Source organism: Heloderma suspectum, chromosome 1 (assembly GCF_057233095.1).
Source record: "Heloderma suspectum isolate Gila_16-S chromosome 1, 16-S_ref, whole genome shotgun sequence".
In the NCBI taxonomy this organism is placed as follows: Eukaryota; Metazoa; Chordata; class Lepidosauria; order Squamata; family Helodermatidae; genus Heloderma; species Heloderma suspectum.
This window is the reverse complement of record NC_139458.1, coordinates 415,195,617-415,211,035: the sequence shown is the minus strand read 5'-3', so window position 1 is coordinate 415,211,035 and position 15,419 is coordinate 415,195,617. Positions and strand designations below refer to the sequence as shown.

Here is a 15,419-nt window from a genome sequence, read left to right as displayed (position 1 = left end):
GAATTTACCTCCGATGTTTCTAATTTTCTGGAAGAGGTCTCTTGTCCTTCCTATTCTATTATCTTCTTCCGCTTCCGCTCATTGCTTGTTTAAAAATAATTCCTTATCTCTTCTGGCTAACCTCTGGAATTTTACATTTAATTGGGCATATCTCCCCCTTTCACTGTTGCCTTTTGCTTTCCTTCTTTCTTGGGCTGCCTCCAGTGTCTCAGCAGACAGCCATCTTGCCCTCTTGGTTTTCTTTTTCTTTGGAACGTTTTTTGTTGCCGTCTCCTGAACAATGTTGCGAACTTCTGTCCATAGTTCTTCCAGGACCCTATCTATTAAATCTAATCCCTTAAATCTATTCTTCACCTCCACTGCATATTCATTAGGAATATTAGTGAGCTCATATCTAACTGATCTGTGGGTCTTCCCTATTCTCTTTAGTCTGATTCTAAATTGTGCAATAAGAAGTTCATGATCTGAACTACAATCAGCTCCAGGTCTTGTTTTTACCAACTGCATAGATGTCCTCCACCTTTGGCTACAAAGGATGTAGTCAATCTGATTTCAGTGTCGACCATCTGGTCGTTATATGCAACCGTCACCGATCTGGTTAAATGGTGCCTGGGAGCGCTCTTAAATACTGAGAATGCCAGTAAAAATAAAATTCCCAAGGCATTTTCCATGTGAATTCATACGGCTCCCATCACTGCCTTCATACTAGATTTATTTTTGACTAGCCTTAAAATACTGCAGCATTATTTTAGTGTTCATGTTTCTTGGCGAAGTTACAGAGTAAACCTTGATCGCCTTATAAGTCTTTCTTCCTTTTCCCATGCAGCATACTCAAACTCCAGCGCTCTGATAATGGGTCCTACAGCTGCAAACTAAAAGTCCACAGTGAGGAAATAGTATCAGATCCTATTCTGATTTTGTTGGAAGGTAAGCTTAGGTTTGAAATAATGTATTCAGTGACAAGAGACTGTCATTGTAGGCTTGGGTGGTTTTGCATAGCAATATGATAGTTGGAGACAGACAAATGGATTAAACACAGAACCAATTTGGGAAATTACTCATAGAAAAAGGAAGCAGATACCTGTTTGCAGAATTTCTCAAATTTTTGGTACAGGGGGTTCAGTTGGAGAAACTGACCACAGGCAGCTGGTTGGCCACTGTGTGAACAGAATACTGGACTAGAAAGGCCTTTGGTCTGATACAGCATGGCTCTTCTGTTCGTAAAAATACTCAAAAAGATATACACTTTAGTCCATCAGCTCCTTGAACAATATCCTCACTTAAGCTGCAGCATATCCCAGGTAACACTGCATTCTTTCTGACTTCCCATCCTCCTCTACCATTAGCTATGCTGGCTAGAATAGATGGGAGTTGTAATCTACCCACATCTGGAAGGCCACAGGTTCCCCACTGCTGCTTTAGATAATGTCACTGCCCATAGAGCAGAGATCAGTGCTTCCCCACTCCATCGTATATAGAATGGATGATGTACCCAACATGATTGCTTCATCTTTCAGGGAACACTTCACCCCTCTTCTGGCACACGCTTTGGGAATCACTGGTCAATTGGCCTAGGTGACCTCTGGTCTAATCCAGCCCTGGTCTAATTCTAATTCCCCAACCTCTGGTCTAATGTGTGAGGAATTCTTGATGCTGGCTGAGGCATGCTGGGAGTTGTAGGACTTTTTCCTGTCTAAACATGCATAGGATCGTGCCCTAAGAAAATCTAAAATGTCCATTGTCCATAAGAGTCCAGCCATCCACAACCTGGTGCCCACCAGATGGGTTGGACTACCCCATCATGCTGGCTGGGGATGATGAGAATCAAAGTCCAGCTTTATTCCCTGGCGTCTCTTTATCATTTTTAAGTCTTTGTAATAGTCCTTTCCTCCTCTGTTGCACGCAGGGCTGCCATACTTCATCCAGCAGCCCCTGGAACTGAACGTTACCCGAAACAAGCCATTCAATCTCACATGCCATGCAGTGGGGCCTCCTGAACCTGTTGACATTCACTGGTATCAGAACAGCAGCCAAATTACAGAGAAAGCTCCCTCTCCATCTGTCTTGATTGTGCCAGGTGAGTTAGAATGGTACACTGAGTTCAAGTCAAATGCACTTATATGCGTCTGAACGATTTCAGCGCTATTCTGCACTGAAATAGGGGCCTGTTAAAATTCTCCAGGCACTCTATCCAAACGTCTAATGCTGAACCTGGAGTCATCTGCCTTGCTCTCCAGGCCCATTCTGTAAGAAGGAGAAGTTGATGATGCAGTGTTTTTATTTTATTTGGCCTAAGCTGCAGTGTTATTATTGATTATTGCTACAGTTTTAACGTGTTGCTGCTTTTACTGCAGCAGCACATTCTGCTTTAGGGGAAGGGATGGGTTTAGTGGTAGAGCACATGCTTCGCATGCAGAAATCCCCAGGTTCAATCCCTGGTGTCTCCCATTAAAAGGATGAGCTAGCAAGTGATGGGAAAGACGTCTGCTTGAGACCTGCTGTTACTCAGAGTTGACAAAAGAGAGGCTGATCTAGGAGAAGGCAGATTCCTATATTCCTATTGTATTGATGTTGTTCCTGTTCCAAATGGGGGCTAAACTATACACTATAATAAATACGTAGCATGCAGCTGGTCCTCAACATTTTGTTTACTGCAGGGTAGGTGTCTGGGCCCTGATCCAGACTGGGACTGCTGCACATGGGCATGTTAGGTTTAAAACATCCCACGCTGCCACTTTTTTGCCCCAAATCTCCCCCATTGCAAGGCCTGAAAAAGGAAAAAAAAGTCCTTTGGCACCAATTGAATTCTGCCCCCTCTTTTTTTTTTTTTATCCTCCATTGGGGGTGCAGTTTTGGGAGAAAAAGTGACTGGGTAGGAAGGTTTAAACCTCCCCTACCCACACATGGTTGTCCCATGCGCTTACACTAAGGTAAACAAAATGGTGAGGGTCACCTGCATGCTACATATTTAACACAGCATGTAATTCAGCCATCAGTCAACTTGTAAGGAGACCTTGAGGACTTTTAAAGCTGAAAGGAGGTGCATACATTCCTAAAACACACACACACACACACGTGTATGTATGTATGTGTGTGTATGTATGTGTGTGTGTGTGTGTATGTATGTATGTATGTATATATATATATATATATATATATATATATATGGAGGAGGATTGCAACTACCAACGGAGTGGACTTTGCTAGTGTGATATTTAGGGTGCAATCCTGTGTGTGTTTAGACAGAAAAAAGTCGTACAACTCCCAGCATTCCCCAGCCAGAATGGCTGGCTGGGGAATGCTGCGGGTTGAACGACTTTTTTTCTGTCTAAACACATACAGGATTGTGCACTAAGCCACACAATTCACCATCTGAGCAACCCTGCTGCTCCAGCTAACGTGTGAAGTGGGTTTTGATGGGTATGCAATGCTAGTCTAGCTTGTATCAGCTAAGAATGTAATGTGTGAAGTGATTCTTAGAAGCTGGTGTAAGACCAGACAAAGACACAAGCCCACCAACTTGAGTCAGTGGTGATCAGAACGGCATTTGTATCTCTCCAGCCTATCTCATAGTTCCACATTTGTGGTTCTAGAGGGCTATTGCTGGAAGATGGTATGTGGGGTTTGAGGTATGTTTAAATAGTTGAAGAGAGCCACACAGTTTCCAAGTTGAGGGATTATTTGAATGGGTGTTGTCTTCGAAGTGGCTTATCTGTTTTGTTTTTTGCCAAAGCCTTTATTAAAATGGTTTCAGTGTTACAGAATGAGGCAGGCATTCCCCCTCCCCTCCTTTATACAACTTAGCTCATTTTCTTAGTAAAATTATCAGCAATGTTTAAGAATTTGATAGATATCAGGGAGGAGAAAGCTGTATGAACTCTAGTCATCAGTGGTGGCCTCTGTTTAGATTTGCATTGTTTCTTTAGAAGTTTTTCCCCCTCTTGATTTGAAGTCTTGAGCTATTTTGTGGCCATACATTTGTTTGTGTATTCTGAAATGAGCTGTCAATCTTGCTAGGATTTAAGCCAGTGGTTTGCAAACTGCATTCAGGCTGACAGAAAAGCAGGGACCAGAGCCATTCTGTCAGCTCTGCCGACAGCAGAGGCAGTCTGATACTATGGGTGAGGGGAGCAGTGACCTCCCCACCTCTCCCAAGCTGCAAATGGGTAAAACTGCTCACTCATTGTGGGGAGAGAAGGGAATGTTTCCCTGCATTGGTGAAGCACCAGCTGGATCCAAACATCCTGTCCTGCAGAGATTTGGAGCTTTTCTACACAAGGCATTATTGGGTGCTTGTAATTCCCTACTCATGGTTGTTTACGGGTACTTTAGATGTGATCCTCCAGTTTCGCTTATGTTTTTAAACAGCACTTTCAATGAGTTTTTTTAGAACAAGGAAAATGCAGTATTATTTAAAGAAAGCAAAAGAAAACACAATTTACACCTGCATATTTGTGTTGTTCCGCTACATCACAGTGCCACCTAGAGGTTATGTAGCAGAAAAGCAGGAAAGGAAACATTCTTTGTGTAGTGCTCGGGTCTCAATTCTGCGATGAAACAAAAGTAGATACAGCAGATTAACAGCATTGTGAAGAAAAGCTCTTTATTGCCCACTCATGCAGCACAGTGTATTAGGACAGAAAGTGTATTTCCATACTACCAAGGCAACTAGGACAATGCTGGGGAGAGAACATGGCTGTCCATTATCCATCACCCATACCTTGTGAGCCCTACCTCGGGGAGTCCAACACGATGCTGTTATTCTGGAAATGGCCCAGGAGGGCAGCAGTGATGATGCAAAGGTTTTATTTTATTTAGTCTAAACTGTTGTGTTATTTTTTAAATTATTGTGACAGTTTTAATGTGTTGCTGCTTTGATTGTGCTGTCATCTTCTGCTTAATGGGAAGAGGCTATTGCTCAGTAGCAGAGCACATGGTTTGCGTGCAGAAAGTCCCAGGTCCATGGCATCTCCAGCTAAAAGGCTTTTAAGTAGTGGATAATGGGAAAGACCCTCTGGCTGAGAACCTGGAGAGCTGTTGTCAGAATAAACAGTATTAGGCTAGATGAGCAAATAGTCTGACAACTTCCTGGGTTCCTAACACTCCCTGTCCTGGCCTTGTAAATAAGCTCACAAAAGTTACTAGCCTGCAAACAGCCACAACAAATTATCAACCTGCTGGGAGCTGACAAAGGAGGGTTGGAGAACTCTTTTCACCTTTGCCAGCCCATTTGGTGTCTATGCTGGGCTGATTTGCCTGCTCACTCACCTGCATGCAATTTCTTGTCACCTATGGCCAGTAGTGTAGTGGCAAATTCAGAAGTGCAGGGTCCCTTCATGATAGTCACAGCCAAGCCCCCTCACAGCCACACCCCCTTCTAAGATTATACAGCTTTGTAAGATTATACAATAAAAATGAGCTTTCGGTCATTTTGGAGTTTTGCTGAGTGATGAATGCAGGATGAAGGTATGTCTTTTTGAGGTTCAGCAAGAAGAAGACAATGATAGCATCCAGAGGTTCCAGTGGATCACCCAAAGTGCCAGAAACAAATCTTGTTATATTCTCCCTAGAGCAGCAGTCTGGATTGTTGATCACTGTTTTGGCTTCTTTCAACATTCTGTGGCCTCTGCACCACTGACTTCATAGGGTTTTTTTTTTTCCTTATGAGTCCAGAGTCCATGGTCAGTCATATTTTATGGTGTTTTAGTTGGATCCAGACTTAGTCATGCTTAGAGTAGACTCACTGAAATCAGAGGACCTAAAGATAGTCATAAGTCTTACTAACTTTTCCCACTGATTTCAGTGAGTATCACTCTAAGCATGACTAAGTCTGGATCCAACCCTTTATGTGGCCTTCCGAGCAATGTCTCAACCTTGGGGAAATCACAGTACACAAAAGCACTCCTCCGGACCCACATTCTCTTGTTCGAGAAACAACTGCTACCGCCACTGCTAATGATGATATCCTCAAAGCCACACAGCAAGGGCCAGCTCAAGGCCATGATGGACCCCAGAGTAGCTGTCCCTAGTGAGCCTCCTACTCTGCCCCCAGTACTGAACTCACACTCAACATACACACATACATACAGAGAGACAGAGAAAGAGAGAGTCAACAATGTTCAGTAATAATGAAAAAAAAATTTCACTACATATTTTAGTGGAAATCATCTTCCATGCTTCCCTGGAAGCAAAAGACTTATATCTCTTCCAAGGTAGAAAACTCAAATACTAACACAAGCTTCTCTTTTACAAAATGCAGTGCACAGACACAGAAAACATAAACACACATTGATGCACTCTCTCATACACACACACACACACACACACACACAAGAAAGAGACATAAACTGGCTCAGTGCCTCTTTCAGATGCAACGGCCAAACCGGCTGTTTTGTTGTTATAAAGAAATCAAAGAGGCCTGTCAGGAATCCATGAGTGTTCATACCCCATTAACTTCTAGGGTCCTGCGCCTGCCATTTTTTTTTTAATGTAACCTCCTCGAAACCATGTACTGGGCAGTGGCACAACGCGGACAGACTCCACCTTCCCCAGTTTCCCTCCCACTAAGCACATAGGGAAAAGCAAAAGGGAAAAAAAAAAACCAGAAAGGCAGCAGGAGCTTTCTTAGACCCAGCCTCCTCCTCCCTCTTTGTGCTAATAACTTTGGCCAAGGAGAGATGGGGCGGGGGGAGGCTGGATCAAGAGGAGGGGAAGGAAGGGAACAGAGGAAGGGGAGTGTACAAACTCGGGTGTGCTCTCCCTGCAGACAGACAAGACAAAGGAAAGAAGCTTACCACGCAAGCTCCCAACTCCCTTTCTCCTTCCTACAGCGACAATCGATGGCTCCCTCGGCTGGCCGCAGGGAGCTTGTCTGGCTGCCATCGCCAGCAGCAGCCCCCTGGCAGCGCATTGCAACAGGAGCAGCTGGAGCCCTGCCTGAGGAAGCCACCGCCAACCCAGCACAAGCAGACAGCGCTCTCTTTCCTGAGCCGCTGCAGCCCAGTGTATGTTCCTTTTGGAATAACTCCCTGCTAAGTTCAATGGGCGCCTTACTCCTAGTAAGCCTCCATTGGATGGTTTCGTCTTAAGGTTGCCAGGACTAAAACAAGGAGAGGAAAGCCAATTCTACACACGCACACACAGAGCTAAAATAGGATCTATCTGTCTGTCTGTCTGTCTGTCTGTCTATCTATCTATCAACCCCCCACCCCCACAATCTCAATGTTACAGTACCTCCTGCTTGCTGATTAGGCGAGGCAGCCTAATTCGCTCCTCCTAGGTCCAAACGCCCTGGGTCCTTGAGAGTTGCAATCACAAAGCTGGGTGAAGCTGCCCAATCAATGGGCTGCACCATCCGCTGATCTGGGCCGCGCGGGGTGGAAGGGAATCCCTTTGCGTGCCTGCCCTGTAGAAGCCAAGCTCCGCAGTGCTGTGCCTTGGGGACGGCTTAGTAGGAGGGCAGCAGAGAGGGGCGCCACGCAGCCCTCCCCGAAGGGACGGAACGCAGCAAGGACAGGCAGGGGCACGGCAGGGCATGCAGTAGCGCAGCGCCATATGGCGCCTCCTCGGCCTCACCAAAGGTTCAGGAGGCCGTGCCTGAAGCACTGTCCGACATCTCTCAGGATGGGTGGGCAGTACTGCAGGATGAGATGAGAGAGCAGCAGTGAGGGTGGCGGCCGCTACTGCAGCCCTGCAATAGCAGCACCAGCTGCGCTAGGACTCGCACGACAGCCTCTCAGCCTGCTTCCAACCGTCCGTCCCACATCGATGAGTTGGGACCCGGCTCAAGAAAAGGTACTGGGACGAAGACCTGGTGAGACCTGGCAGGACTACACCACTGCCTATGGCTACCAGGCGAGTGCTTCAATACAAGGTTGCCATGTTCAACATTTAAAGGAGCTTAACATTATCTAACTTTGGATCATTGATTCTGAGTGCAGTATTTGCATCTTTATGTTATTCAACTGGAATAACATCCAACAGAGTGCTGTTGCACTCATGTCCCGCTTGTGGGTTTCCCGTGGGCAGCTGGTTGGCCGCTGTGTGAACAGAATGCTGGACTAGATGGACTCTTGGTCTGATCCAGCGTGGCTGTTATGTTCTTAATGTGCAGAAAAGTCTGGTAATTCAGAAGTTGTCCTGCATCCTTGGAAGATACAGATAAATATTTTGGCAAAAGTTTGTAGGCTTTAAACAGCAGGATCATTTTAAAACTTCTGCTGTTTAAGGCCTGATGCCTTTTTTTTTAAAGGAAGTTGTCCTTTGAAAAATTTGGTTACCCTAAAAGTCTACAAACATCTCTTTCCACCCACCAGCCGGACTGCAACATGTCCCCTATTTCCTAACAGTATTAAAGCTGCAGCGCACATTCCAGCAAGCATTGCCGCTGTGCAGCTTCCATTCATTTCAATCAATCTTGAATGCCCCGTTAAGGTGAATAGAGGGTGGGTGGCAACTGTTCTGGTTTCTGCTAAGGAAAAGCTGTTGCTGTTTACTCAAACAACACAAATAGAGACGCCTAGCAGCCCATGTTGCTGCTTCTTGATAAGAGAAAGTTACTGCCCAGAGCCTTCCTCTCTCGAAGGGTGGTAGGGAAATAAGACCATTAAATTTAGAATTGCCTGACTGCTGCTCCACTGAAGGCTGACACATTTCTAGGTGGGGCTTTTTAAAAAAGAAGAATGCAAAAGAACTGATTTGTTCATAACAATACCAAGAATTCCTATTACCCTGTCTACAAGCCTAACCTAAGCATCTTAAATAGAGATATTTTATAGCACAATCCTATGCCTCTTTATCTGGAAGAAAGTTATGTCAGCTTGGATCTAGTCTTAGTCATATTTAGAGTAGACCCATTGAAATCAATGGCAGTTATGTTAGCCATGACCAACTTAAATCCCATTGATTTCAATGGGTCTACTCTAACTATGACTAATCTGGATCCTACCCATTACGTTCTATGGGGCTTCCTCCCAGGTATGGGTGCATAGGACTGCAGCCTTTTAATAGTGCAATCCTGTGCATGTCTACCAAGAAGTAAATCCCATTGAATTAAATGGGATTAATTCCCAGGTAAGAGTATTTACAATTGTAGCTATAGCGTCTGAATTATTAGTGTCAGAACTGTGTGTTGTGCGTACATGCGTGCACACATGGTTATTTTTAAGTTCAGAAGCTTTTACCTGCTTAGAATGAGCATCTTCCTTTAAAATGTTAATAGCTGGTTTAACAATCCAGTGCAATCCTAGGTGCAATCCTATGCATGTTTAGGCAGAAAAAAGGCCCACAACTCCCAGCATGGCCCAAGCATCCATGTAGGACTTTTGTAGGACTTTATTCTGTCTAAGCATGTATAGGATTGCTCCCTTATCTTTAAATGGAAACAGTCATGTTACAAATTTTTAAAACCTGCTTTTCAAAAGACTAATAATTCTGAGGTGGGGTGAATCTGTGCACTACATGGGGTGGAAATCAGAGAGAAGAGAGGGAATTTTGAAGGACTTGTCTACGAGGGCATGGGGGGACTGGTTTGGCTGTTGTCTCCTAACAAAAACAGCAACACAGAACTGCTACTGAAACTCCCCCATTTTCATCCTTGAAAAAAGATAACAGAGCTAGACAGGATGTCAGGCAGAAAAAAAGAAGAGAAAGAAGTCTCCATTTCTAAAAAGATGTAAGATGAGGCAGAGGCCAATTAGCAGCACATATGCTAAGATGTGTTGCCTGATTGCTAAGACCATCTTTGGAGGCTGTCCTCTGGGTGCCGCTGCCCACAAATAGGTGGCTACCGGGGAGGGGCCTTCTCTGTAGTGGCCCCCTGTCTGGGCAATGCCCTTCCTAGGGAGATCTACCTGGCATCTTCCCTGTGTACACTTAGATGCTAGGTTAAGCCCTTCATCTTCCAGCAGGCATTTAATTTCTAATTTGGTGCTCTGATTATTCAGCTGGCTCTTTAAGATTTTGAAGCATTTTTAATGTTTTAATATTGTTATTGTTGTGTTTATTGTTTTGGCTGTTTTGAGTTTGTTGTGTGTGTTGTTTTTATGAATGTAAACCACTCTGAAGGCATCTGCCAGTTGAGTGGTATAAACATTTAAGAAAGAAAGGAAGGAAGGAAGGAAGGAAGGAAGGGGAGGAAGAGAAACCTCTTTCCTGCCATCTTCAGTAACCCCGCGTCACCAGGCCCAATTTTTTAGACACCAGTGGTGACTGGGCACTTGGGTTTTTACACCCCTGTTCTTGAATTTCTGGCTTAGCTTTAGAATGTTGCATAGCTGCCAACATTCCAGCAATAGACAATTTGCAAGAGGTTCAGAGGAGGACAGTGACAATGGAAACCCAAGTCCTACAAGGAAAAGTGAAAGGAACTGGGCATGTTTAGCTTGGAGAAGAGAAAACTGAGTGCAGGACATGATAGCACTCTTCAAATACCTAGAGGGCTGTTGCATTTAAGAGGACAAAGACTAGATCTAATGCTCTTAAGTTACAGGGGGGTTTATTTCAGTTGAGCATTAGGAGATACCTTTTCAATGGAAAGAGCAGTTTGAACCAATTACCTAATGGGTTGCCGAGCTATTCTTGCTGGAGGTAATCAAGTGGAGGCCAAACAGTTGTCTGTTAGGAATGCTCTTGTTCTGGATTTCCTCACTCAGTAAGGTAGCCATGTGTCCTACTGTATACAGAAGACAGTCCTCGGTTTGAAGGGCCACCCAGTCCAAGTCCAGTTTAAAGAGAAAGAACCCTAAGAGGGGAGAGCAACAGGGGCCTTGAAGTTGCCCATCAGTAGTTTGCTCCTGGACAGCAGGTTGACCAGGCCCAGAGTCTACCCCACTACAGTGAGATGTGTTGTGCTTCTATGTAAAAGGATAGCATTTCTTTGTAAATGTGCATCTATACATATAAATTAGCATGTGCAAATGTTATGCTAAGCAGTACCCTCTTTTGGCCTCTTTTTGGGTGATGTATTTCCTCGTTCGAGCAGGCGGTTGAACTCGGCAGCCTCCAAGGACTCCCCTCTAACTGTATGAGTCTAGGATCTCCCAGATAAAAGTGGGGATGTGCTTGAACACTCCAGCTCTTGTCCCAAGCCAGGGATCCTTGCCTAAACACCTTGCCCCACTCCCCACCATGATGTACTGCTGAAGGCTCTGCTCCATCTGCAAGGTGCTTTATTTGTTTACTCTGCAGTAGCTTCCCGCCACTGATTTAAAACCCAAGAGGAAGATCGATTGATCTTTGTGGTAAAGATACACTTGAAAAACAGAAACCGTCCTACAGCACGTTATCCACAGTCCAGAATACATCTCATGCACATACATGCCACTCAAGGTGCAACCTGCCATTTCAGGCAGGTTGCACCTTGAGTGGCATGTATGTGCTGTAGCCTTGCACCTTAATTCATGACATGGGTGGAATGACAGGTGTAGCACTGTGATTTGCCAGAGCCCAGATACTGTGAAACAGGAGTAGGCGACTTGGTGCCTTCCAGATGTCTTGAACTACAACTCCCATATTCCTCAACATTTGCCCTGCTGGCTGGGGCTGATGGGAATTGTCCCAAATGGCTCGTGGGTGCCAGGTTGCCTACTCCTGCTGTGAAGCAACAAATCTGGCATGGAACCTCTGGCACGATGCGTCTCCCATGCTCCCAATTGGTTCATTAAAATTTTCCGTTTCGTGGCTTTGTTTGCTGCTCGGCCAGAGCTGCAGAATAAGGAACAGGCAGGTTTTAAAATAGTTCTGTCAAAGAGTTCAGTCACATATCTGGCAAAGGAAAGTAATTTTTTTTAAGCAAAAAACAAATGAAAGGAGCCGGCCTTTCCCATGAAGCGCCTCCCTTGCGGTCAGAGAAGTGCTGTACTTGAAGAGATGTTTATCCAAAATGTAAAACAACACCTGAGAGTTCCTTTTCTTTTCTTTTGTTGTGGTCTGCATTCAAGAAAGAAGCCAGGTTAGTGGAGAAATGAATTAAATGGCTTTTCTTTGTGTTGTCATCACATTTCCCACCGTTCTACTACCATTCTCAGTTTATGTTGCTTATTTTAATTGGACTGCAGGTCTTAATGAAACTGCTATTTTCCATTGTGAAGCTCATAACAAGAAGGGAGTGACTACGTCAACAGAAGCACGAATCAATATAAAAGGTCAGTCAGAAGTGTGGAATGAACTTTAAAGAAGTCCCAAACTTTTTGGGCCTCTAGGCACTTTTGGAATTTTGAGGGAGGGTTGAGGGTGCTTGCCTCCACAAAATAGCTGACTGGGGGGCGGGGGGCTTGCCCATTCACTGGCATGGTGGGCGTGGGCAGTCTCAAACACTTATTTCCTAGAAGGCAAATGGGTGAGGCTAAAAGAAAAGTAGCTTCCTCCTCCTGTCCTCTCTTTTGCTCTGGCCTATTCCATCCTGCCGAGTTGTCTGTAGGCTGTGCCTCACTAGGCCTGGACGCTCCTGGATCAATGAGAGCCAGTGTGATGTAGTGATCAGAGTGTCAGACTGGGGCTCGGGAGATCCAGGTTCTAGTCCTCACTTGGCTGTGAAGCTCACTGGGTGACTCCGGGCCAGTCACTGACTCTCAGCCTAACCAACCTCACAGGGTTGTTGTGAGGATAAATTGGAGAGGAGGAGGAGCATGTACGCCACCTTTGGTTCTTTCCAAGAGGAAAAAAGGAGGGATATTAATGTAATAAAAAATAAAATAAATAAAAATGAGAAGTTAAAATTAAGAAGGGCTCATAAGAACCATCAGGCTGAGGCCTAGACGCTAGTAAGCATGGGAACTGTCTAATGGTGTTATGGCAAATGTAGCCAAAATGGGGCTACTAAGAGCAAGAGGCAGGTAGCACCAAGCTTGGGTGGACCCCAAGGTTTGCAGAAGTAAACATGATGGGGTGAGGGAACCTGAACAGCCCAATGTGGACTGACCATGCCCAGTGGCTACAGGAAGCTCAGTGTCCATTGGGGAGTAGGGGAATGGAAAACCAGGCGGAGGGGGAATGGAATGGCATATCCTAAAAGAAGGCATGGCTGGCTGGAACACTGAAGAGGAACACTCCAGACTGCAGCTTTGCTGGGAGCATGATGGGGCCTATACACTTTGCTGCTTTGGAACAGGCCTGGGAGTTAAATGTACTGATTTAGACATTCCACACATTTAAGGTGTTTTAACTACATAGGAAGCTATTGCTTTCTGAAATAAGCTTGTCTTTACTAGGGGATGTATGATCAAATTTGTTAAGGAACTCCACTGAGCCTAACATTAAAAAGATCCCTTTCCTTTCTCTTGCTTTTACTCTCCATGTATCTCCCTAAGTTTAGGACTGGGATGAAAAAGAACACAATTTACTTTTAAATAAGGCAAATTATGGTTTAGGGTCCTAAACAAGGATCATGCAGAAGTGCTGCTTTGTGGCATGTATTGCAAAGACTTTCATAAGTAGTTCATAACTCTGTAATTCCAGCAAACATTCCACCCTAATGTTTTTTCCCCCATGATTTCTTTGTAATTTATTTATTTTGCAAAATAGATGTCCAGCACCAATGTCACTTAAAGTACCCTAAGGGCGCAATCCTACAGGTTGTGCCGCCACAGGATGGAAGCCTCCAAATCTGAAGACTTCCGTGTGTCCAGTGCCCTGCTGGGCTGAAGCTAGCAGAGCAGCAAGAGTGGCGGAGGCGATCTTTGCCTCCTGATCCTTTGATGGTTGCGTTTTTCCCTAGAATGTCTTTTCTGCCCGCCTATTGATGTTGCTACAGAGGGGGAGGGAAGGAGGCTGGAGGAGGCTCAGGATCGCTCATATCCTGGCCTCTCTGCTCCCCTCCCCTCCCCGCCCACAGGAATGCCCCCTTCTCCCCTGCTCCGAAGTTGACTTTTCCACCTTGGAGGCCAGGCAGTGTGATTCTTTCCGTGCTGGCTGTGAGGGGGCTTTGGAGGGGGGCAGATCTCCAACTCCCCCTTCTGAGTTCGGAGTGCTGTCTCTGACCTCAGAGGAGGGAATCCCCACTCTTCTGTGGCCCCTCAGACAACGTCTAGGGACCATAGGATTGCTCCCTACATTGTTAGAGAAATAACAGTGCAATTCTATGGATGTCTACACAGAAGCATGTCCCACTGAATTGAAATGGGACTTTTCTGGGAGTAAGTCCCATTGAACTTAATGGGATTTGCTTCTGAGTAGACATGTATAGGATTGTGCTGTAAATCTGCTAAAATAATTTGTCTGAAGGACAGAGGGCAAAAAAGGTTCCACTCTTAGTGCCAAGTCAGTAAAAAAACCATTTTCTTTCTGTGTTTGCATGAGAAGGAGTGATGTTTGCCTTGGATAGAACTGTTTTTATGATTTTCTTTTTTATTAACTTACCTTTCTAGCCCTTCCTTTACCCTTTTTATTTGGTGTTTCTCCCTCACACAGCGAGAAGAAAGTATAAGGCAAAAGCCCAAGTCCCAGGTGATGGTCAAGATGCCACTGAGCTCAGACTTGGCCCTGGGTCAGCAGTGTGAGCTTCTCCCATTTTCCATAACTGGGCAGTATAGTAGTGGCTAGAGTGTTGGATGTATGCCAGGGCGACTTGGCATGCTTCTGGATGAGGCTTTTATCATGCAGTTCTCCTGCCTCATTTGTAGAACTTTACAGAACTAAGACATTATGATTTTCTACTTCCAAACCTCCTGAGTTTTCTCACCACTTCTTCTGTCTTCTTTCTTTTGACAAACATCCATTCAGGATGAAAAAGCGGAATAGCTGCACAATTTCTTTTGAATGGTGGTGCTAGGAGCTATCCATCTGGAGGCACCCCTTGGTGTACAGCCCCAGGGTAACTAGACTATGGATAACAAGAGATATCAAGGTTACTAGAGAACATTGAGCAATCACTCTCTTTCCGCCTAACCCACCTCACAGGGTTGTTATGAGGATAAGTGTGTGTGGGGGGTAGGACCATGTATGCCACCCTGAGCTCCTTGGAGAGGATGGGGCAAACATAAATATATACTAAGGGCAGAATCTTATGCATGTTTAGACAGAAAAAAGCCTTAGAACTCCCAGCATTTCCTAGCCTGCATGGCTGACTAGGGAATGCTGGGAGTTGTAGGACTTTCTGTCTAAACATACATATGTTTGCGGCCTTAGACATTCAATGAACAGTAAGATAATGTAACTAAGGGCACAATCCCATACATGTTTAGACAGAAAAAAAGGCCTACATGTTGGCTGGAGCATGCTGGGAGTTGTAGCCCTGTTTTCCATCTAAATATGCATAGGATTGCGCCTTAATATAATTAAAGGATAGTCATTTTAGGCTGCAATCCCAAACACATTTACTAGAATGGAAGCCCCATTGAACAAAGTGGGACTTCTGAGTAAACATCCATAGAATTGCACAGTTAGGTTGATAAACATCCACCCCAGGGGTTTCTATATACTTT

General features: G+C 44.9%; 1 protein-coding gene across 2 annotated transcripts in view; it reads left to right on the top strand.

Moving 5' to 3' along the window:
• Positions 1-15,419, top strand: part of MERTK (MER proto-oncogene, tyrosine kinase) — an 88,368-nt gene that overhangs the window by 13,757 nt on the left and 59,192 nt on the right. For both annotated transcript variants that reach the window (XM_084829087.1, XM_084829085.1), the window contains exons 3-5: positions 827-927; positions 1,907-2,077; positions 12,057-12,143. In XM_084829087.1, the coding sequence (XP_084685213.1) occupies positions 827-927; positions 1,907-2,077; positions 12,057-12,143 (359 nt within the window). The remainder of the gene's footprint in view (positions 1-826; positions 928-1,906; positions 2,078-12,056; positions 12,144-15,419) is intronic.